Consider the following 23,451-nt stretch of genomic DNA (forward strand, 5'->3'; position numbering starts at 1 on the left):
CCTCGGTTTTCTCATCTAAAAGTGAGGATAATAAGAGCTCCTACTCACAAGGTTAAAATGAAGATAGAATAAGGAGTATGGGCCTGGCACACAGTACGTGTTCAACAAGTGTTAGTATTGTTACTATTTTTAGACAAGTGTTTTCTGATCCTTTAAACTCTATATATTGTCTCCCTTTGAATTTTTCAATTTTTTTTTGCTTCATACATATTTGCTTATACTCTAGTACTTCCATATTCATAATCTGCAACCCAGTTTGAGAATCTTTTAAATTAACCTAATTATAATAATAGCTTTCTTCCCAAAAAGCTGATTTAATACAGAAATTTCAGTATTATCTTATTACTGTTATCACTTATTTTAAATTATACTCTCTCAGGGGCCGGCCCCATGGCTTAGCGGTTAAGTGCGTGCGCTCCGCTGCTGGCGGCCTGGGTTCGATCCCTGGCATGCACTGACGCACCGCTTCTCCAGCCATGCTGAGGCCGCGTCTACTGGGGCTTTGGGGGAAAAAACAAATAAATAAAATTATTAAAAAAAAAATTATACTCTCTCCTTAACTAAATATTTCTTATACCCGAGGTTCATCAGAAAAAAAAGTACCTATATTCAAAATAAAACTGAACAAGAAAAATAGAACTTAATTCACAAAGGCAAGTTTTCAGGCACATGTCTATTCTATGCACTTTCAAAAATATACCACATTTTAGTGAAATAAATTAACTCTTTGCTAGCTTATTTCTCTGGTTGATAATACCTCTGTTTTGTAAAAACTCGTTTTGTTTTTTTTTTTTTGAGGACGATTGGCCCTGCGCTAACCTCTGTTGCCAGTCCTCTTTTTTTTTTCTTTTTTCTCCCAAAAGCCCCAGTAGATAGTTGTATGTCATAGTTACACATCCTGCTAGTTGCTCTATGTGGGACGCTGCCTCAGCATGGCTTGATGAGCAGTGAGTAGGTCCTCGCCTAGGATCCAAACTGGCGAACCCCAGGCCACCGAAGCAGAGTGTGTGAACTTAACCACTACACCACCAGGCTGGCCCCAATACCTTTGTTTTTAAGACATTTCAACAACTCTATTTCAGGGTTGTTTAAAATGTTTAGTAATAATAAAAAAGAACTCATGTTTAACTAACATTAACCAGTTGCCTAAATACAGATATCTTAGTCCAATGAAGTTGATGGTGACAATACTCACTGAATTACTGAGTTACACAATATAGAGTTACTAAACTCAGATATTAGTGTCTACAATCTAAGAATTCTCCTGACTTCACCCTAAGTGTGGAAATCGTTTCTGACTCAACGACATTTTGAAAAAGGCCAAACCAAGCTTGAAGGAAACAGAGGACACATCTCACAAAAGGATAAGTTCTGAGCTTTTCAAAATGTGAACTGCAAATGGTATCGCCACTACAGCAACATTAAGAAAGAGATTCTGATATAAAGAAACCAGAGAATAAGCAGTATTTCTAACCTCAAAATCAGAGATTCATGGATGCATAACATGGTATACATCTCTCCTATATAGACTCAAAGGTTAAGAGAGACCTTAAAGTCAAATTCCAACATTCTTTTAGTGCATGCTATGCGCCTACAATTTCCTTCCTATCTTTTAGAGTCATTAGAAATACGCTTTATCCTTCTTGCATATGAGGGTCCTTTGAATGTTTGAAGAGAGAGCTAGCCATTGTTCCCTGATTCTTCTCTTCTCCAAAAGAAATATCCCCAGTTTTTCCATCATTCCTCCCATAACCTGGTTTCCAGTTCTCACATCATCCTTGTTTCTCTCCTCCAAATTCAGTTCAAACTGTCTGTGTCTCTCCCAAAATGTGGTCCTCAAAGCTGAACAAATGCCCAGTGTCACCTGACGATGTACAGCCAGGACTACAGTAGTCTACCTCAATATTCCTTCCCCTTTCCACTTCAGACACAGAATCCCAATTTTATTCAGTGAACAATGTGTTCAGCTACAAGGCTACATTTCCCGGACTTCAGCTAAGTGTGGTCATGGAATGAAGTCTTGATCAGTGAGATGAAATGCAAACAGTAATGTGTAGGACTTCCAGGAAGTCTCCTTTAAAGAGAGAACACACACCTTTCTTTTCCGTCCTCTATTCCCACTATCTAGCCTGGAGCAGAGGTGGGTATGGCTCTTGCAGCTATTTTGGACAATGAGGTGAAGTCAGGGATGGAAGCCACCAGCAGAGGATGGTGGAGCAGGAAGATAGGTGCGTAGGTCCCTGATAATACCATGGAAGTACCAAACCAGCCTTCTACTGCTGGTTATGTAAGAGAGAAACAAATGTTTATCTTGTCCAAGCCAAACAAAATCCTCTCTGCAAAGCAGTCCAGAGTAGAGCATGTCTGTCACTTCCCCTAGGTGATGGAGTTGCTTTACTACCACTCATTGTTTTCTTTTAACTTTCCACTAAACAAAGATTTCTGGAGTCCCTGCTTATGCATGGCTCTTTGCCAGACATAGGATACCACAGGAGGCACGCATAGTTCTGACATCAGTGGTCCTATTCTAGAAGAAGAGATAAAATACATACATAAATAATTATAATTCATGGTATGATGATAAGTGCTATAAGAGAGTTTCAGATAACATTCAGTGGAGATCAAGAAAGGCCCCATGGAGGAAGGCGCGTTTAAGCTACAATATGCGAGTCTGAGGGGAGGGTATGCCTGGCAGAGGGAACAAACAGGAACCAGCACAGAGGCAGGAAAGTGTAAGGCATGTCCAAGAAAGAGCCACATTCTTCATCCAGTGTCACTGACACATGCCTACAAATTACAAAGATCTTGCTTAAGTAACAAATGTCATCAAACATTTTCCGTATTTTAAAACACTTGGAGGTGATATTGTGCCAATATTCTGCTAAACTGAAAGAAATGCTTCCGAGAGGTATGTTCTGAGATTGAATAAACTATAAATACACAATGCGAAAGTATTTCTCCTTTTCCTCTTATAATTGATTAATCCATTTTGTTAAATTGAGTGTGTGTTCAATAAAAGTTACAGAATCAAGAGAGTAAAGCATGTGGAAATAATAGAGTATTAGAGTTAAGCGTGCAAGATCCAGAGCAAAACCTCCTACCCTGCCTCAGTTTGCTCATTTGTAAAATGGGGAGAGTAATGGTATTTACCTTCCTGGACTGTCATAAGGACTAAATGCTATAATTATGGTGACTATATCCCAGGCATATAGTAAGTTTCAGTAAATATCAGCTCTTACTACCAGTATTATTCCTTCCTGCCCCTTTGTTCACTCCCTATCAACCAAGATAGACCCTTCACAGAGAAACTACTGGCATTTGGCACTAGACAATTCCTTGTAGTGTGGAACCGTCTGTGTATTGCAGCTGGTTTAGCATCCCTGTCCTCTGCCTTCTAAATGCTAACAGCGACACCCAAGGATTGTAACAATGAAAGAAATGCCCCTACATATTTCCAGATGCTCCCTAAGGGAGCTGTACCAACTAGGAATCAATGAGCTAACCCAAAGAAAATGTCACAGCCATGCCCAGATGATCAATAAGCTAGAACTTTTTCAGACAAGGGGATTCAAGAAAATACCATCAAGAATTTATGAATGTATATAACATACATGTACATTGAAAAGACGTGTCTAATATTCCCATAAATAAAACAAAACTTATAAAACAAATAATGGTAATTATCAAAAACAGCAACAAATAAAAGCTTTCTCTATATTCCAATGGTGACTCGCTTCCCTTCTCGTCACCTCCAGATTCACAAGTTTAGTTCCACCCTCATCATCTCTCACTCAGATTATTATAGTAATTCTCTAATACAACTAGTTGATCTGCTTTTCATCATTGCAGCAAGCATTATCTTTATAAAATAGAAGTTTGATCATTGCACTTCCCGGCTTACATTTCTTCAAAGGCACCAAACTGCTCAGCTTGACATACAAAGTCCTCCACAGTCTCACCACAGTCCACTCTCCCAACTCCACCCCCTGCTGACACACCCTCCCTCAAGACTTAGTTTAAATGGTAAATCTGTGCAGTTTTCCTTGGCTCTTGGCACCCTCAGGCCTACTTGACTTCATCACTCCCTTTCTCGTGCTCCCAAACCTCTATTATAGCACCTCTCACTTTGTAGCACAATTGTTATTCATCTCTGTGTCTCCATTTCTGGGCACAACAGGCTTTCAGTAAATGTTTGTGGAATAAATACATTAATGATAATATTAACCTCAGTTATTAACCAAATCTAGCTTGATAGCTTTCTCACCTGTTGAACCTCTCATTGACCTTTCTCTAGTTTCATGAAATAATAGAGAACAATTATAAGAGGAAAAAACACGTTATTGACTGTGATTCTTACATGTTCTGCCTAAAACCTCTCAAAAGCTAAGTGTTCACCTTTGAATGTACTCTTCCCTCTGGAAATCCTTCTCCTTGACCAGAGGACACACCTTACCTCTACTTGGACCCATGCTTCCATCATTCTTTCTCTCAGAGTCACAGAGACATTATCAGTAAACTCTGCATAGGAACAAGTTTACAGGAAGCATATACAGGACACATGAAATGGAAACAATGGGTCCACTAAAAAGTTTGAAATTCTCTGTAACATGACATTTTGGATCTGTGCTTTCAAGACCTGAGAGGTGAAGGATCAAACATTCGTGGGGGTAGAAATGTAGGTTACGAGGCCTGTCTTCTAACGCTTCTTTGTCTGATAGATATGCTTTCTTAAAAAAGCTACATTTTTTCCCCAGCAAGTTCTATGGATAGAGAATTTGACAAGTTGTTTCTTTATTTCAAAATACCACAGCATGGTGGCTGCTCTGCTGCATTGACTAACCAAGAGCTGGTCAACTATGAATGATTTAGCACCAGGTTCCCTGTGGGGCCAATGTGTACTGAATGCTCACGAAGTGCCAGGACCTCACATGTTCACAGTGTCCTTTAAATATTCCCAGAAACCTATAAGGTAGAAATTACTAACACTCATTGTATATTCCAGGAAACTGAAACTCAGAGAGGTCAAGTGGTCCAAGGATACACATCCGGAAAGCGACCGAGCTAAATCTCCAAGCTCCAACGTCAGGCGGTGTCCCAGCAGCAGAAAGGGTTCGGCCACAGGTTAACTGTGTCCAGGGCAGACTCTTGAGATTGGGGATCCTTGAGCAGGTGGAGAAGGGGCCATGGGAGCATGCCAGAAAGCTTCTAAAATAGTAGGAAGAGCCCAAAGTGCTGCTTGGTAGTCAGAGATTTGAATTTACATCACTGGCTTCAGCTCATCTCCACAATTTAGACTATCTTCTATACCTTCAAGGAAACTGTAGGAATTTTCTCTTTAGAAAATGTGAGTTACTTTAGCATAGAATTTTTGCAAATGTGTAAATACATACTAACTCCTCAAAAGTTATTCAAGATGCCAAATATTCGTTCTTGAAGCAATCCTAAACAACCCTATATCATTCATCCTACAATACAAATCCCCTGAGTATTCAATGCCTTTCAGAAAATGCAATGGCATATTTGAGGGCATGGGAGATAGTTTTTTAATGTTCCAGCTCACATGTTTCATTGGAGACCAAGACATAATAAAATCATGTAAGCAGGGAAGAGAATTTTCAATTATAAGGATTCTAAAGAGTAACAACATTTTAGTCGTATATTTGTATGGTATTTTAAACTGCAATCAAGCTTTACAGACTAATGCAATCAATATTCCCCAACATTTTTATAATTCCCTCTAAATAGAGCCCGTAAAGTCTCCATTAAGGTTTACTTCTAGCTAAAAGCCAAATTCTGTTTCATTTTAGTATATCCTTCATTCAGTTTTAACTGAGAAAAATGAAAGAAAATAAAACATATTAAAACGTAATAGTAAAAGCTTATCCTAGAGTGACTTTCATCGTTACTTGCCACTCTTTTTCTCCCTTAATGTATTCATGGACACACAACTTTTAAGTTTCATTTCCGTAAATCATTCTTTCAAAATGTGCTGAGATGAAGGAGCAAAGGTGTCCTCCAGCCTGACTTTTCCTTAAAACCATATGTTAAAAGTTACCCCAATGTGTTCCTCTCAACCTATGGCTAACTTTAGAGTTCTCATTTGCAAGAGTAAGGTTGGCAGAGAGGGAATAAAATGAGGAGAAAATCTCTAATTTGTCATCAATAAAATAAATCAGGAAATAGCCTTTAATCTTAGAAGTACAATTTACCGATTTAGTCATTTATTTACAAAATTGATGGAAATTGTTAACAAGGAGTTAATTGATTTAAGTCACCTGATTACCACAGTTAATTAACCACACGGACTTAATCTTCTTTGAAAACATCAACTAATCATTTCCCAGGTGTCAAGGGGTAAATTGTTCAATAAAAAATAAACCTCTGTCCTCCTCCTCAAGGGAGATTTCTTGAGTATGTTTTCTTTGCAGATTCCAATCTAGCACCAAGCCAAGTTTGGGGAAACTTTTTTCTTATATGGCTATACTGAAAGAGCTGCCATCTTTCCAGAGTTTTTTTCCTCCATTATAGTAAAGAAATACCAGCCTTGCAAGCTTATCATCCATGTCATTTTGAATTACTTCAAAAATGAGCCAGGAACACTTCTTGAATAAAAATGAACAAATGAAAGGCAATTGAGACTTTCATATGGGAAAGTGAGTTTTCAAAAAAAGAACTTAAAAACTTTATTGGAAGAGTATGATTACAAAGGAATAGCATAAGTGAATTGGGGGGGTGGGTTTAAACTGTTCTAATCCTGATTGTGGTGGTGGTTACACAAATATATACAGGTATTAAAATTTATAGAACTACACACGCCACAAAGTCAATATTAGTCTATCTTAATTTTTAAATAAAATAAAGCCCTTTATTAATACCAATACTCAAAGCCTGCCCCTATGAGAATTGTAAAATCTTATTCCATTTTTGACAGATAGAAGAATTAAGATCAACCCCTTGCCCCCCCACCTCAAAAAGGTGAGGAGAAAGGCCTAAGAAAACCAGCACTGTTAGAAAAAACCAGAAAGAATACATCCTATGTTGATCCAGTTCTCAATTAGTAGATCCACTGCTTCTCTGCAAGAAAAACAGAGCCAATCGTCTTTGATCTACAGACACACCCATAGAGCAAGAAGGCTCTGGAGGGAACCAAAGTTCCAGGTCACTGTGACAAATCAGGCTTAGACCTCCTAAAGGGAAAGAGTGCTGGGGCCTTAAGAAAACGCCATTCCTCTTCCCTTCACTTTCTCCTTCCTTCAATCATAGCAAAATGCTTGAAAATAAATCTGGATTAGAGTGGGATTTTGTTGCACATATTCACAACCAGCAACGACTATTAAAGACTTCTTTGATTTCCCCTACAGGGCAGTGAAAGCATTCAACACGATATGCATCCTTCTTAGCACAAGTCCTACTTAGCTCAAGTCCCATGTTTTCTCTTGTCTGCCCTGCTGAGTTTAATTATTTATAGCGAGAGGCATCTGACACTGTCTCCCAGTTAGTACGTTCAATTTTTAAACTGTGCTTTTTGTTTTTCACAAGAATCTCAGCTTCCAGTGATTACTTAGCAAATTCTTTCAACACCTCACTGCACCAAATATTAGAGAAGAAGTAAATTTTTAGGTCAGAAGTGAACTGGAAAAATAATTCAGAGTTTTGGTACATAAAAATTAACCATCTAGCAATTGACTTGAGAAATGTGTGTATTTTATTTTATTCATTTGCAAATTCTTTTTTTATTACATAGTAACTAGGAAAAAATAGGATTTCCTATTATTTTTTTTAATTTTATTTATTTATTTTTTTCCCCCAAAGGTCCAGTAGATAGTTGTATGTCATAGCTGAACATCCTTCTAGTTGCTGTATGTGGGACCCAGCCTCAGTATGGCCGGAGAAGCAGTGCGTCGGTGCTCGCCCGGGATACGGACCAGGGCCGCCAGCAGCAGAGTGCGTTCACCTAACCAGTAAGCCACGGGGCCGGCCCAAGGATTTCCTATTAATAGTCATCATTATGGCCTAGAAAAATTATAACTGCCATGTACAGTAAGTCCAAAAGCCTCCTCTCAGTCTCACCAGGCACTGATGAATCACTAAGGAATGATTGATGGAGTCTTGCAACTTTGTTGCTTTTAGGGTGAACCTGTCCTTTTGTTCTAAGGATCTTATTTCAATCAAGCTAACTAGAGAGGAGAGCCAGACTAGAAGGCAAGATGTTCTATCTTTGAGGTCCATTTGACAGATTCACAGCAGAAATTCTCCATAAAGCCATCTGAAGAAAAAGGACAAGCAATAACATCTTTTCTTCCCAGAAAAGCTGATTTAGGCAAAACAATTAAAGAAATGAAGTTGGCTCCTTTTCAAGACTACATCTCACCTTCTGGTAACTTCTCTTCTTTCGTCCCCCAACAAAACATACCACCTTTGAGTATCATTCTCTCTGAACCTTGCTCTGGCAAAGGTTTACTGTGAATTACTACCTCAACTAACTACTTTTCCCTATAGGGGTAAACATTTCTGCACTTTAATCAGAGTTTCAGGGGAAAACATTGTCTTACTCTAAAGACCTGGTCCTATTGGTGACAGAGCAGACATCTTTGACCAGGGTGAGAGATGTTTTGGATCCAAGACACCTTTCAGCACACCCAGGCCATAGGCAAATGCCTCCCCCATCTCTACAAGAGCAGCCTCCTCAGAAGTAAAGAAAGTCAGTTCTCACTTGATTGTTCATTACTTCCTCCTAGGACTTTGAGATAATAAGAGAACTTAGTACGAATTTTTCCATCAATATTAAAAAACAACAATCTTTAAAAATCTGTACATCACTGCCATCCCTAATGGGAAGTTAGAACAGGACTCTCTGGGTAAAGGTCTTTTGAATTAAAAGACATGTGGGCCGGCCCCGTGGCTTAGCAGTTAAGTGCACGCACTCCAGTACTGGCAGCCCAAGTTCGGATCCCGGGCGCGCACTGACGCACCGCTTCTCCAGCCATGCTGAGGCCGCGTCCCACATACAGCAACTAGAAGGATGTGCAGCTATGACGTACAACTATCTACTGGAGCTTTGGGGGAAAAAAATAAAAATAAAAAAGACATGTAATTATAGAGAAGAGGACATTCCCAGATAATGGAATGGTAGAACAGGAGAAAGCCAGCAGGCAGGAATCAGTCAGTACCTAAAGAGTATAGAGGGAAAACTAGGTTAAAATAGAAATGTATTCTTCCCAAGAGTATGCTATTTTGGACAGGCCTATGTCACAGGAATATCTCTATCCTTTGTTGCACCTAATTACATCATGCCAGACCATAAGGTCTTGATCAACATGTATTGAATAAATGACAGCCAAAAGTAGCACAAAAATGTCAAGAGCTGTGTTACATCTCTTCTGAAATGAGATCACCTTATCATAATATGAGCCATCAAATGAGGCTTTCTTCAACTGCATACAGAGGCACTATCTTCCACTTGCTCCTATTTATCCCCACAGTGAGAATATGTAAGAATAGGACTCTGGGTTCAAATCTTGGTTCCACCACTTAGTAACTGGATGGCTTTCGGCAAATTACCTCACCTGTTTTTGCCTTGGTGCTTTATCCATAAAATTAAGACTGTTAATGAAGAAGTAGGTAAACTAATACTTGTAGAACACTTAGGACAGTGTCAGACATGTAGAAAGCACTCCAAAAAATTTAGCTATAATTATTTTAGCTTATTCCCCAAACTTCTTTACCCATGGATGCATGTAACTGAGTCATTTCTCTGCTTCTAACTTATTTGGTCATGGTTGTGTATGGAGTCCTCAGAAGAATGGGGTCTGAAGTAGGAAAGATTGTGCCCAGGGGACAAGCGACCATGGGCATTTTTCAGCAGTCTGGGGCCCTCTTTGGTTGGGCCCATTTTTCCTTCATTTATCAGGAACAAGACCCATGAATGTCCTGACTTCACATTTGATGTTCTTTCCACCATAGTCCATGCTGCCTCCCTGAGTTGGGAAACCACTCCCCTTTTCAAAGAGGGCCTTTTGTCCAACCAAGGCTGTTTTCACTGTGCGATGGTCTCAGACAGCTTTCTTTTGTGTTCTGTTTAAACAGAGAATGACAGTCCACTAACATAACGTCTAAAAACTTTGGCTTATCTTTTTGTAAAAGCTACTGTATCAAATCTGTCCTAAAAATAGCAGAATGACCCATTCTCTATGTACAGGGGATTCTCACAGGGTAACCAAGTGTCTGGGATGGAAGTTAAAAAGACTGGTACAGAATCAGCTACTCTCAAACGCATTGGGAATCACCAGTAGTGTGGGGTAGTAGGGGGTGCTGCAGCTAGCAGAGGAAAAAGGAGAGTCAAATGGAGAGAAACAGCGTTGCTAAGCCACTTGTTTTGATAGAGACAGCAATTTTCTTTTTTCTCCATCAGAACCTTGATGGGGCCTCCAGGAGCCTGGAGGAATTAAGTGCTGGCAAAACCAGGGACATAGTGATGAGCTGAGGATGTCCCTTCCTAGCTTTAGCATCCATGGTGACATCTATCCAACTATTTATTCAACTTATATTTATTTATTGAGCCCTATTCTGGACACTAGATAAAGCAAAGAATAAAAGATATTTTAAAAATCCCCGCTCTTGTGGAATTTACACCTTAGAGAAGGGAAGACAAAGTAAATAAACAAGCAAACAAGTTATATACGTTATGTCGGATGGTGATAAGTGCAATGGAGAAAGTAAACCAGGAAAGAACCAGAGAAGGCCATACTGAGAAGGTGAACTATGAGCAAAGACCTGAGGCAGGAGAGGAAGCGAGTTAGCACAGTCTGGGGCAAGAGCGTTCAGGAAGAGAGAAAGTAAGTACAAAGGCTTTAAGGGGCTCACTATGTTGGGGAAAAGGCAAGGATATCACAGTGCCTAGAGCATGGTAAATGGGGGAGAAGAGAAGATGTCAGGAAGGTGATGGGGAGGCCAGATGGCTGGGATCTTGTAGATCACTGTAAGGACTTGGATTGTGACTCTATGAGATGGGAAGTGATGGTAGACCCAGGGATGGGTGGCCTAGATCCCCTTCAAGTAAGGACCAGCTGCAGAAAAGGACTTTTTTACCTACACTAAGCTCTTCTGCAATCCACTTCAGTTGTAGAAAGACACCCTGCCCAAGGTCATGCTCTTCCCAGGGCAGGCCACACCTAGTAACTGAGGAAAGCTATTTCAGCCTCATACAGAACACTCTCATGGGCAACTCTTGCTCCAGAGCCCCTGCTAGGTTGACTGAGGCCTTATATCACAGTTCAGCTTCTTCCTCTGCCCATTCCTGCTTCCTCCCCTTCCCTTCACAGACATTGATCTTAATAAATATTTTGCAGGCCAAACTCCATCTCAGTGTCTGTTTCTGAACAGCCCAACTTGTGTGTGACAGAAGCCATTGGAGTTATTATTGAGCAGAGGAGTGACATGATCTGACTGAAGTTCTAAAAGGCTATTGAGAGTAGACAGAAGGGAAGCAAGGTGATCAGTAAGGAAGCAATTATAATAATCCAGGTAAGAGGTGACTGTGACTCGGATGAGTGTGGTAGCAGTGAAGTGTTGAAAATTTATTGGATTCTATGGGCCAGCCCCATGGCTTAGCGGTTAAGTGAGCGCGCTCTGCTGCTGGCGGCCCGGGGTTCGGATCCCGGGCGCGCACCGACGCATTGCTTCTCCGGCCATGCTGAGGCCGCGTCCCACATACAGCAACTAGAAGGACATGCAGCTATGACATACAACTATCTACTGGGGCTTTGGGGTAAAAAATAAATAAATAAATAAAATTTTTTTAAAAATACCATATAAAAAAAAGAAAATTTACTGGATTCTAGACATATTTTGAAGATTGAAACCATGAAACTTTGTGATGGATTGGATGTAAGGTATAAAAGAAAAAGAAGAGTCAAGGCAGAGTCCAAGGTTTGGAGTCTGAGCAAAGGGAACAGCCATTTACTAAGATGGGGAAGTCTATGTGGAAAGCAGGTTTGGGGCAGTAGTGGAGATCAGGAGCTCAGTTTTGGACATAAGTCTGAGATGACTGTTGGACAGCCAGGTGGATATGTCAAATGAGCAGTTGGATATATGGGTCTGGAGTTTACGGTATTGGTATAGATTAGATTCATAAATTTGGAAGTTGTCAGCATAGCCATGAGACAGAATGAGGTTGCCAAAGAAGTAGTGTAGATAGAGATGAAAAGAATCAAGGGATAGACAAGAATAAGCATGAGATACCAAGAAGATACCAAGGAGAGGCCAGCAAGGAAGGAAGGAAAGCAGGAGAATGTGGGTTTTTGGAAGCCAAATTGTTTCATGGAGGAAGGCAGGATATACTGTGTCTGATGATGCTGATCAGTTAAATAAGGTGAGAGCTAAGAATGGATCATTGGATTTAACAACATGGAAGTCATCAGTGACCTTGGCAAAAGAAGTATCTGACAAGGGTGGGGGAGAAACCTTGAATGGCATGGATTTTACAAAAATTGGAGGAGAGAAATTACAGTGGATATAGATAACTCTGCCAAGGAATTTTGCTGTACAGAGGAACAGAGAAAACAAGTGATACCTCAGAAGGGAATGTGGGAAAAGACAGGATTTTGTAAGAGAGGAGACAAGTGGTGTGAAAGGTGAAAGAGAATGCAGTCTAGAACATGAATGAACTTTTTGGACTAAAGAGCGTGGAAAGTTCATGCAGAGCAAAAGGGCTGAAGGGCAGGTGATAATGGCTGAGCTATGGGAGTTTGTGCAGTTCTCTTCTGATTGCTTCTATTTTCACATTTATAAGAAATGCTGTCTGAGCAGGTGGCGTTGGAGTTTTGAGGAAAGAGGAGAAGATGTAAGGAAGTAGGAGAGTAAATGGCCTAGCCACGCAGTAGGTCTTACACTTGAGATTAGTTTCATGAATTTAAAGTGAGACCAGGGGCCAGCCCAGTGGTGTAGTGGTTAAAGTCACATGCTCCGCTTCAGTGGCCCAGGGTTTGCAGGTTCAAATCCTGGGATCAGACCTAAGCACCACTCATCAAATCACGTGTGGTGGTGTCCCACATACAAAATAGAGGAAGATAGGCACAGATGTTAGCTCAGGGCTAATCTTCCTCAGCAAAAAGAAGATGATTGGCAACAGATGTTAGCTCAGATCCAATCTTCCTCACCAAAAATTTAAAAAATAAATAAAGTGAGACCAGTCAGCACAGTTTTGTGTTTTTCTCCTGCCACATTTAGCTACAGCGATGCAGACGTGGAGAATTAGATTTAACTAGGACTGGGGTTTTGCAGAGCACAACAGAGGAAGATAAAGGGGTCAGACTGCTGAGGGTGTAGGCAAGGAAGTGATGCTAAATGACAGGCCATAAAATATAAGCTGAGGAAGCAAATAAATGAGGAACAGTGAAGAGGTGGTAGAATCAACGGACTGTAGCTCACAGTGGGGTCAACAAAGAGTTGGGATTAGGATATGAAGGAAATGAGCTATAAGGTTTTCCAATACTGCCGTTCCAACCATGGAACAGATGGCTGCTTTAGATGCCAGCAGGCTCTTTAAAGGATGAATCCCCGACTTGGGTGGGAAAGGATTAGAAGACTTCCTACAGTTGTTCAGCTCAAAGAATCTAAGGTTCATAGAATGGGAGGAAGGGCTTCAAGGGTGTCCAGGGAAAGAGTAAAGAATACAATTAAGACACAAACAGTGGCTGTAGGGAGGGACATCATGTTGGCCAGGAAAGAAGATGGCTAGGAAAGGGGGTAGTACTTCATAGCAACCTCAGACGTAAAAGAGAGTTTTCCTTGTTACTGTAGCTACCTCCTACTGTAGCTACCCACCCCCCCCACCCCCCAAAAAAGAAAGAATAGATTTAACAGACCATACTTAATGGCCACTGGAAGGAATCTGCAGTGGCAAGTTAGCTCATTTCTAAGTTTACAAAACTAAAAACTGAGAGAGGTTACCTAGAGGAGTTATTCCCAAATTGTCCAACCCTCAGAATCACCTGGAAACTTTAAAAAAAAAAAAAAAAACAGGGGTCAGCCCAGTGGCTTAGTGGTTGAGTGCGCGCACTCCGCCACTGGCCGCCCGGTTCGGATCCCAGGGTGGGCACCGACACACTGCTTCTCCGGCCATGCTGAGGCAGCGTCCCACATACAGCAACTAGAAGGATGTGCAACTATGACATACAACTATCTACTGGGGCTTTGGGGAGAAAAAGGGAAAAAAAGGAGGAGGATTGGCAATAGATGTTAGCTCAGGGCCGGTCTCCGGCAAAAAAAAAGAGGAGGATTGGCATGGATGTTAGGTCAGGGCTGATCTTTCTCACAAAAAAAAACCAGAGTCCTATATTCCTGATTTAGTAAGTGTGGGTTTGGGCCTAAGAATCTGTATACTTTTTACAGCTCCCCAGGTGATTTTAATGAAATGCCTAGTTTGGGGAGCCAGCTGACTTCTATCAAGGGTCCTTAAAAATTATGGCATTCTATAAGTTGTGAAGAAATAATGCTTTTGAGAACATAACTAAAATCTTCTCTAAGTTGAATTGTCCCTAGATATGATCAAGAAAACGTGTAGCCCCATTTGCCCTGGCAGCTATAATATAACAATATTGGAAGCCAGACCAAAAACAAAGTTGAAACCTAGAGGGGAGCAGAGTCAAGAAAAGCACAAAGAAAGAGAACTGGAGCCCTGACTGCACCTCACCTGAACCCCATTCTGCCTCAGAAGCTTTTACTTACGTAAGTCAATAAATACCCTTCATTGTTTATGCCAGTTTGAGGTGGGTTTTCTGTTTCTTGTTTCTTGCAACAAAAAGTATCCTCCACACTCTTGCCCACACCAAAACTAAACTAGTGTTGAAGTACATGCCAGCTTTTTCTCCTCCTCTTTAGTGAGATTAAAATGTGGGTAAGATTGACATATTTCAGATAAAAGACTTCCATTCTTAAATTCAACTTTATTTGAGGATTTCCCTATGAAACAAGTGATTTTGATTTTTCATTCCTTGCTCAGAAAAGCTTCTCCTTGTCAATGAGATAAGAAACCAAGATTTTGGCCCAAAGTGACAAGCAAATCTTCGTCAGTATAAGACAAGACGTCTTTATATGGGAATCCAAAAAAGTTTAGCATAACAGAGTTGCAGCTACTGTCTTCTTCCCCTTTTTCAGGTTTCCACAATGCTTATTGGACTCTCCAATATGTTGTTACTTACTGTGAATCAGTAGATCAGTGAGTAAAGGCTTATTTTCAAAGTTACTAAGAATCTTCATGTGTTATTGGCTGATGGTACATAAATTTAATGGAGACCTCTTTGCTTACAAACTTGGATCTCAAGATCTGGACAATAAACAAGCCATTGTATCCATGGTAACAGTGGCTTAACTTTTCAATGCACAGAATGGTAATGACATTTCCTCCTTTCATTCATTTCTCACTGTTTCCAATAACCTCGGAGGTCAGGCATGACTGAGGGCTAATTACCAAAAGCCTAGAGATTTCAACATGAATCTTCACATTGTCTAACCCGTCATTTTCTCAGAGAGACTTATACTTCCTTGCATTGTGTTTCAGCACTGCCCTAAGTTAGAAGTACTCTAATATAAAAGTTAACCACCTTACTTTCAGAATGATAATGTTTCCAGTTTCCCAGCACACCCTATTAGAAATAAGACTTAAATTAAAGACCAGCAAAATAACCATCAGCATAAGGTGCATATATGTGGCATTTCTGAGTTAATCCTGTGAGGTGTGAAAGACACCTGTTCTACCACTTATGGAAGAAGTCCCTAGTTAAATGCTAAGGACTCGCAGATTTGCACCGAGACGAACTCTGTCTCCACTAGAAACATCTTAATATGTCTCCAAACCCTTCTTCTCTCTTCTTGCTCCCTACCTCAATCTTTTTTTTTTTTTTGTAAGGAAGATCAGCCCTGAGCTAACATCCATGCCAATCCTCCTCTTTTTCCTGAGGAAGACCAGCTCTGAGCTAACATCTATTGCCAATCCTCCTCCTTTTTGTCCCCCAAAGCCCCAGTAGATAGTTGTATGTCATAGTTGCATATCCTTCTAGTTGCTGTATGTGGGAGGCTGCCTCAGCATGGCCGGAGAAGCGGTGCATCGGTGGGCGCTGGGATCCGAACCGGGCTGCCAGTACCGGAGCGCGCGCACTTTACCGCTAAGCCACGGGGTCGGCCCCTCTACCTCAATCTTATAGCCAAAGCCTAGTGCCTGGAAAAGGGACAAAGTCTTAGGAATATAAACAAGGGAGCAGAGTAAGTTGGAAAAGGAGCAAGAGCCTAGGATTTACAAAAAAAATGAAACCATACAATGGATTCAAGAGCTCCCGTACTCTTATCTCTCAGCTCATTTCCAGAACCTTCCTGTCCATCACAAAGGTCTGCTCCAAATAAGAATCCTTTAGGCTACAAAAAAACCTTCTAGAAGTCCTTCTTTCTCCTGTTCTCCTTCTAAACTTTAAGTTGCAACATGATCACATGAACACAGAGCACTATGTCTTTTGCCATAATGTTTCCAATACTTTTTCCCCCTTCAATTCATTGTTATCCCAAGACTGCCTGCTCTTGAGAAATTTCTATAGCCTTTTCAAGTCTGTCTTCATATATAAAATGAAAATAACCTTGGTTGGTTTTATCTGATAAGGTGTTCTAGACAACAGCCCAGCATCTGTTCACCATTATCCTGGTAGCCTTACCCCAACTTCCCTCTGGGCTATATCCTTAGTCCATGACTTCAGGGATGAAGCATGTGACCCAAGCGTAAGCCATGGGCACACTTCATGCCCCTGGATACAGTGACTGGTTCTCCAATGAGCTTATGACCGAGGCAGAGCCCCTGAGATGCAACTGAGACTTTTTCCGGGAACAAACAAGACAAAAACACTTGCTCTTTCCCAGTGGACATGATATGAAAGGATGTAGCTCCAGGAGGCATGGACAGCCATCTTATATAACACTAGAGGAAAACACATTTGAGAGCAGAGTCATCTCAGAGTCAGGAGACAGAGAAAGAAACCAGATCAGCATGACAGGCTGAGCCCCCATTTTATCTTAGGCTGAACCAAAGGAAATTGCCAATATTTTATTATGACCTAGAAAAGTGGCAATCCCATATGGTTCAACTTCATATCTGTATCTTTTCAATTACGTATCTCAATAAACTTCCTTTTTGGCTTTAGGCAGTTTAACTTAGGTTTCTGTCATTCACAAACATGAGTCCAGACCAGTATGTAAGGTTGTTGTAGCCACTAAAATGAGATCTCAACATGCACAGGTGCATCATTCAAAGGACCACTTGTAAAAAAAAAAAAAAACATACCAAGCTACTACAATATCTTCTTCTCCTCAAGTTTGGAAAAAGTTAAATTCTTTTTTTTTTGTGAGGAAGATCAGCTCTGGGCTAACATCTGTGCCCATCTTCCTCCACTTTATATGGGACACCTCCATAGCATGGCTTGACAAGCAGTGCATCGGTACTCGCCAGGGATCTGAACCCCGGCCAACAGCAGCGGAGAGCGCGTACTTAACCGCTACGCCACGGGGCCGGCTCCCACACAAAAGTTAAATTATTAACAAGAGTAATAATAATGGATAGAAATATATATGAGACTTCACAGTCTGTAAAACATTTCATACTCGCCTCATTTAATTGGCATAACTACCCTATGAGGTAAATATGTGCCCATTTTACAGATAAAAAAACTGATCCAAAGCAGTTGAGTATGTTGAACTGAATTTCCCAGATAGTAAAAGGCAGAGCCAGGCCTCAAACCCAGATCCTCTCATCCCAAAATCTCACTCTTCCCACTTCATCTCACAATGCTGAGCTTGTCAAGAAACTGCTTATGAAACATTTGCGTGGACCCCTAGGGAACATATGAAGCATCAAAGAAATGTCTCAACATTTCAAAACAACTACCAATCTGATCATTTTAAAGAGGCAGCCCAAAACTCTGAGGCTGAAACATGTCAAACCTTTCTAACGTTGGTGAGATCCTGGCCAGTGTTATTAAGAACTATAGAATGACTGTCTCAGAATCGTAAATGCTAAGTTGCAATCCATTTTAATTGTGAAATCTAGACTCCTCTTTCAGTTCTCATCCTCCTTAACCTTTCTGTAATATTGATACTCCTGACTCACTAGCACACTGTAGACACTTAATATTAATAAATGTTTGTGGAATATGCCACAGAGGTGACAATTTTTTAAAATTCCTCAAGATCACAAAGTTAATAGGATATGATATAACCATTTGACTTACACCAACAAAGGCTCCAAACTCATTTTCCCCATATTAGAATAGAGCTTCACAATTAGTACCTTTTTGGTTGTTCTATATCATGCAGTCAATCTTTAGAATCCCTTTCCTTTCAATTCAACAAACTTTGTAAGCACCCTCTACTTTCTACATACCTTGTTCTAGCTACTAGAACTTAACAGAAACCCCAAAGCCAATATTACAATTTGCTTCTAGGCACACAGGAAATACATCTAGGTTCTTGATATCATTACTAAAAGATGATGATGAAAATTTTTAATTAAACATTTTTTAAAACCTGTCAGTGTTCTCAGAGTACCTTCCTAGAGAACACAGACAATGATTAACCATGACCTAATAATTACCTTGAATAAGACTAAAAACCTAGTCATGTAGGTTAGAGATCTTTAGCAATGTGCTTTGATGGCCCAAAATTTTGAAAAATGAAGCCAGAAGTATGGTCTTTGGGAGTTGGAGCATAAGATGTGGCATAAACTCTGGACCAAGCAGAAAGCACATGGCAGATGGTTGTATTAACCTATCTCAGCATTCCTCTTAGGCAGTCCCGGGACAGGTGACCCATCCAATTTTTTAAGAAAATTCACCAAGGTCATCTTTTCATTATACTTTGCCTCATCTGATAACTCAGGATCAACAGAAAAGGAATCTAGAAATCTCAGGCTAGGGGCATTCAAAGGACATGTATCTAAAAATGGTCAAGTAGAAAGACTGAAGGAGGAGACTTGGGTTCAGATTTTAGCTCTATCACAGGTCACAAGCCCTTAAGCAAGGCACTTAAGGGCCCTCCCTGTCACTCCTTTCAGTCTCCCTCCCTTCCCTCCAGGGTTTAGTTACTTATCTATAAAATAATGCAAGTAGAGCAGTTGATATCTAAGGTTCTCTCCAGCTGTAAAAGTCTAAGTTTCTGTTAAAACAGGACAGGCACATGACTGAAGGGAGTTTAAGCAGAAGCCCTAAACACTAGCAAGGAAGAACCTCAAGCAGAGAAAGAGAAGCCAATTGCTATGAAATGAAAGCAGCAGTGAAGTATCAGATATGTGATGCAACCAAATGTTGCGTGTTTCCTATTGGCCCCACAATCCTTTTAAACACATAAACTTCACCCGAAGATGTAATTGTCGCAAAAGCTGATAGTAAATCACACTTGCACTGGATGAAAGACTATAAATTTGTTTAAGATCAATAATATTTTCTCAAAAAACTTCAAATCAGATCCTGGGATCTGAGAATTCCTCAAAGAAACGTTAGGGAAAATGCCTAAAGACGTTCCTATGTGAATTTGGAACCTGGAAATATGAATAGTAAGCAAAAGAATGTTACTTTGTGTTGGTCAATATAATAAAACAGCTGCTAGTTTATGATGATTGTCTATATGCTTTACACCATGCTAAGCACTTTTACATCTTTATGTTCATAAAATGCCATGGAATAGATTCTTTCATTATCATACCAATTATGCAGATAAGCAATCTGAGCCATGCAAAGTTAAGTGACTTCCTCAAGGTCACACAGCTAGAAAATGGTAAAGCCAATGCTGGAACCCAGACAGGTTGACACCAGAGTTCAGTCTCTCAAATTTTTTCTTAAAAAGCAGTATACAAAATATGAGGAAAATGCAAATAATTTTTAGCTACAGATAGGCTATAATTTTTTTAAAAGACTAACCATAAAACACTCAGAGCTCTTTTCCAAATTCTAATGATGCAAAGTTTGCAGTAAGATCTTACCTAAAATGTGGTGCTAAAATAAGGGCATTTCCATTGTAATCATACTTACTTCATCAGATAAGTAGAATCAATACAACAAGAATCTAGAAATCTCCTTAACCTTCCAGGCTAAGGACATTCAGAGGACACATATGTAAAAATGATCAAGAAGGAAGACCGGCAGTGAGAATACTTGGATTTGGGTCATAGAAACTTGAAGAGTTTCCGAAAAAATATCCACAGTAATGGAGCAGCAGGTGGATTGGACTTTATGTGGCAAAGACTTGCAAAATGCCCCTCAGCTTCTTTAGTAACCTCATGCATGGTTAGTAACTTAGGGAGCATGACATTTTTAGTACAAAAGAAGAGAGACAGAGAAACAGAGAGCTACACACTACAGCAGTTAAATTATAGCCTCTGGAGTCAGAATCTCTTGGATTTGCCTCACAGCTCTGCCATTTTCTAGCAGTATGACCTTGGGCAAGTTACTTAATTGCTCTGTGCCTCCATTTCTCATCTGTAAAACAGGGAGAAGGAGTACTTACTACAAAAGGGCATTATGAAGATTAGAGGAGTCAGTAAGTGTAAAGTACTTAGAACAGGGCCTGCCACATGTATAAGTGTATGATATGTTACTATACATATTATTATTATATATTATTATTATTATAGAATGGAAGATGGATAGATGTAAACTACCAGGAAGAGCAAGTACAGGTTATTTGGTGACTAAACCATCAATCCAGGGGAGAGAACATCTGTTTTGGTTGTACGGGGACAACCCAGATGTATCCCAGATGAATCCGGACAAGATTTCCTTTTGCCAGGCACAGACAGGAACATATAGTAAATCCTATGGCTATATTTAGGACGCGAGATATATATAACCCTAAGCACTGGGGCAAACCCTCCACAATAATAATAAATCCTCTTTCTGTGTTACCAACACTGAGAAAAGGTGTTCAAAGGAAGAATTATTAACGGTCTCCCCCTGCCTCCCCTCCCTTCCTGCGATTTTTACAAGACCAGTGGAGTATGTTGGCGTTTCCAAACTTCTTCCCAGGAAGTCTGAAATGGGTACTACTAGGAGTTGCTGTATGATTACTTAGTTGATTCCCTCTAAGGAGCTTATGCTAAGAATTGAGGAAAGAAGGCAGATTAACCATTTGAATACACGCCACGGCCCATCCACAAGCCCGCCTCTCTCTCCGCCATAAGTGGGGGCTTCCACAGTCCCCACCCGTCAACCCCAATATGTGATCCAGGGAAATCAATTTATTGCTTTGGCTAATCCTACAACAATAGGGGTTTCATTTTCATTGTAGGGCAATTAAGTTGTCGGACGAGAAGGAAGGAGCGGGAGAGGAAGAGGGGGAGGGGGGACTCTTCCATCCGCATAGACAGATTAGTCCTCGCGGAGGCAGCAGCGTCCGCTCTGTCTGTCTGGTGGTCGGTCACACGCAGCTCCCGACTGCTACCTAGCAACGCAAAGCCAGGGAGAGAGCTCGCCGGTTCCCCGGCCTCCTCTCGCTCTTCCCATTCATCCCCGGTTTCTCTCTCGCTCGCTCGCGCTCTCCCTCGCCCTCCCTCTCGCTCTCCAACCCCCCCCCCCCGCCCCCACGCGCTGCTGTACTCTGTCTTCAAGCTCTGTCTCTCTCTCCTCCTTCTCTCCCTTTTCCTCTCTACTTGCTCGTCGTCTTTTCTCTTAGGGGACTCGTACTGTTTTTATTCTCTCCACTTCTTCCTCCCTCTCTTTCTCTACCTCTGTTTCTGTAAAAAGGTAAACTCTCCGACAACTTGAGAGAAGTTTAAAGCGCTTTATAACAGAAACTTTCTTCATTCGAGCCCTCAAAACTCTGGCCGCGCAGACGGGCCCCATTCATCAACACAAAAGCCCCCACCTCCCAGATGGAAAGGAAAACCCTTCAAGAAAATGCTCCAGTGCCTCAGCCGCTCTCTCAGCCAATCCCACCTCCCGGCCTTATCTTGCCTCGTAAATGATCTGTATCGAGACGCGGTCTCTTGGGGGTCACCGCGGGACCAAGTTTCCCTGGTGAAGAAGGAGGGGGGTGGGGGGCGGCTCTAGCCCGCAGCAGTCCAGGGCGCGCGACGGGATCTCCCCGGCGGGGCGCTGCAGGTGGAAAACTGCGCACCGAGCAGCGCCGAGGACCGCTCAGCCCCGGAGAGAATAAATCAGTGGGGGTAGCTGGCTGCGCACTCACTGGGGAAAGAACCTCATTCTCCGGGTCCCAACTGCAAAGCGCTTTCCAGAAGGTCGGGACAAACTCCCGTGGGAACAAAGATGGGGTCCCGGTGGTGTGAGCTGTCACTGAAACCGGAGGAGCTCCTTTCTCAAGTTTGCGGCTGCTCAGTTCCCGAGCGGACGAAGGAGGGGCGCTCCCAGTCGCCCCTCGCTGGGCAACCTGAGCGCCCCAGGGGGGGCCGCTCCGGCTTTGCCGCCCTGCCCTGGCCCCTGCAGGGCCGCGCTCCCCATCGCCCGCCTGCGGACTCGACCCTGCCACGGCAGGGGAAGTCAGGCGCGCCGCGCGGAGCTTGAGCCGGCGGGCGCTTACCTTGACCACTGGCCGGCGCCATGCAAGCGGCGAAAGCCAGCAGCAGCGTGCACGCCACCGCCGCCGCCCCGCGCTCCATCCCCGCGACGGTCCCGGGCCCCGGCCTCGCCGTTCCTTCCCTGGGAGGTGGGCGCGCGTCGCACACAGCACCCGCACCACTTCCGCTCGCGAGCGCTCCTTTCGGTCCGCGCCTCGCCGGGCTCCTAGTGGCGGAGAGCCGGCCCCGGCGCCCGAGGCATCCCGTTTTCTACCCGCGCCAGTCCCCACCCTCCAGACAGTGTATAAAGCCCTTTAGACCCGACCGCCCCGGAACTAGCATGCGGGAATCCAGCGGGGCAGGCCCCCTGCCGCCCGGCCCGCCCTCTGCACTTTGCAGCGAGGGAGGAGTGGGGACTCGAACACTCCGCGCTCACACATGCACATTCCACGCGCGCACACCCACACACGTACTCATACAGTCTCACACACAGTCGCACACACTCCTCAGTGTCACACAAACTGACACGCAGTCTCACACGCTCATTCACGCGCGTGCACAGTCCTCAGTCACACACACGCGTGCGCGCACTCGTCACACGCACAGACACTGACACACATGCACGCACACTTCACAGTTACACACCCTCATTCATACGGGCACACACACTTCTCACAGTCACTCACATGCAAACACTCGCACGCGGTCCTGCGCTGCCCTAGCCCCTCTGCAGGATTTTCCTCCGCATATAAATCGGCTAGGCGGTCCACGGAGAAATCAGACTTAGAAAAGGAAGACAGGGGAAGGGGAGAAGTAAAGAGCCTGCTGGAGAGAGTTGTGACCATTCTCTAGTCTGAAATCCGCAGTCTCCCTCCAACACTCTGGTTTCCCCCCATAGAGTTGAGGCGCTG

The 23,451-nt window shown here is 42.3% G+C and overlaps 1 protein-coding gene across 5 annotated transcripts in view; it reads right to left on the reverse strand.

Moving 5' to 3' along the window:
- LRP2 (LDL receptor related protein 2) overlaps nt 1-22,792 on the reverse strand; it is a 203,479-nt gene extending 180,687 nt beyond the window's left edge. For all 5 annotated transcript variants that reach the window (XM_087435357.1, XM_087435356.1, XM_087435355.1 and 2 more), the window contains exon 1: nt 22,564-22,792. In XM_087435357.1, the coding sequence (XP_087291483.1) occupies nt 22,564-22,642 (79 nt within the window). In that variant the 5' untranslated portion in view covers nt 22,643-22,792. The remainder of the gene's footprint in view (nt 1-22,563) is intronic.
- Nucleotides 22,793-23,451: the final 659 nt, after the last annotated feature.

The sequence above is a fragment of the Ceratotherium simum genome, chromosome 9 (assembly GCF_057802395.1).
Source record: "Ceratotherium simum simum isolate JZ-2026a chromosome 9, ASM5780239v1, whole genome shotgun sequence".
NCBI lineage: Eukaryota > Metazoa > Chordata > Mammalia > Perissodactyla > Rhinocerotidae > Ceratotherium > Ceratotherium simum.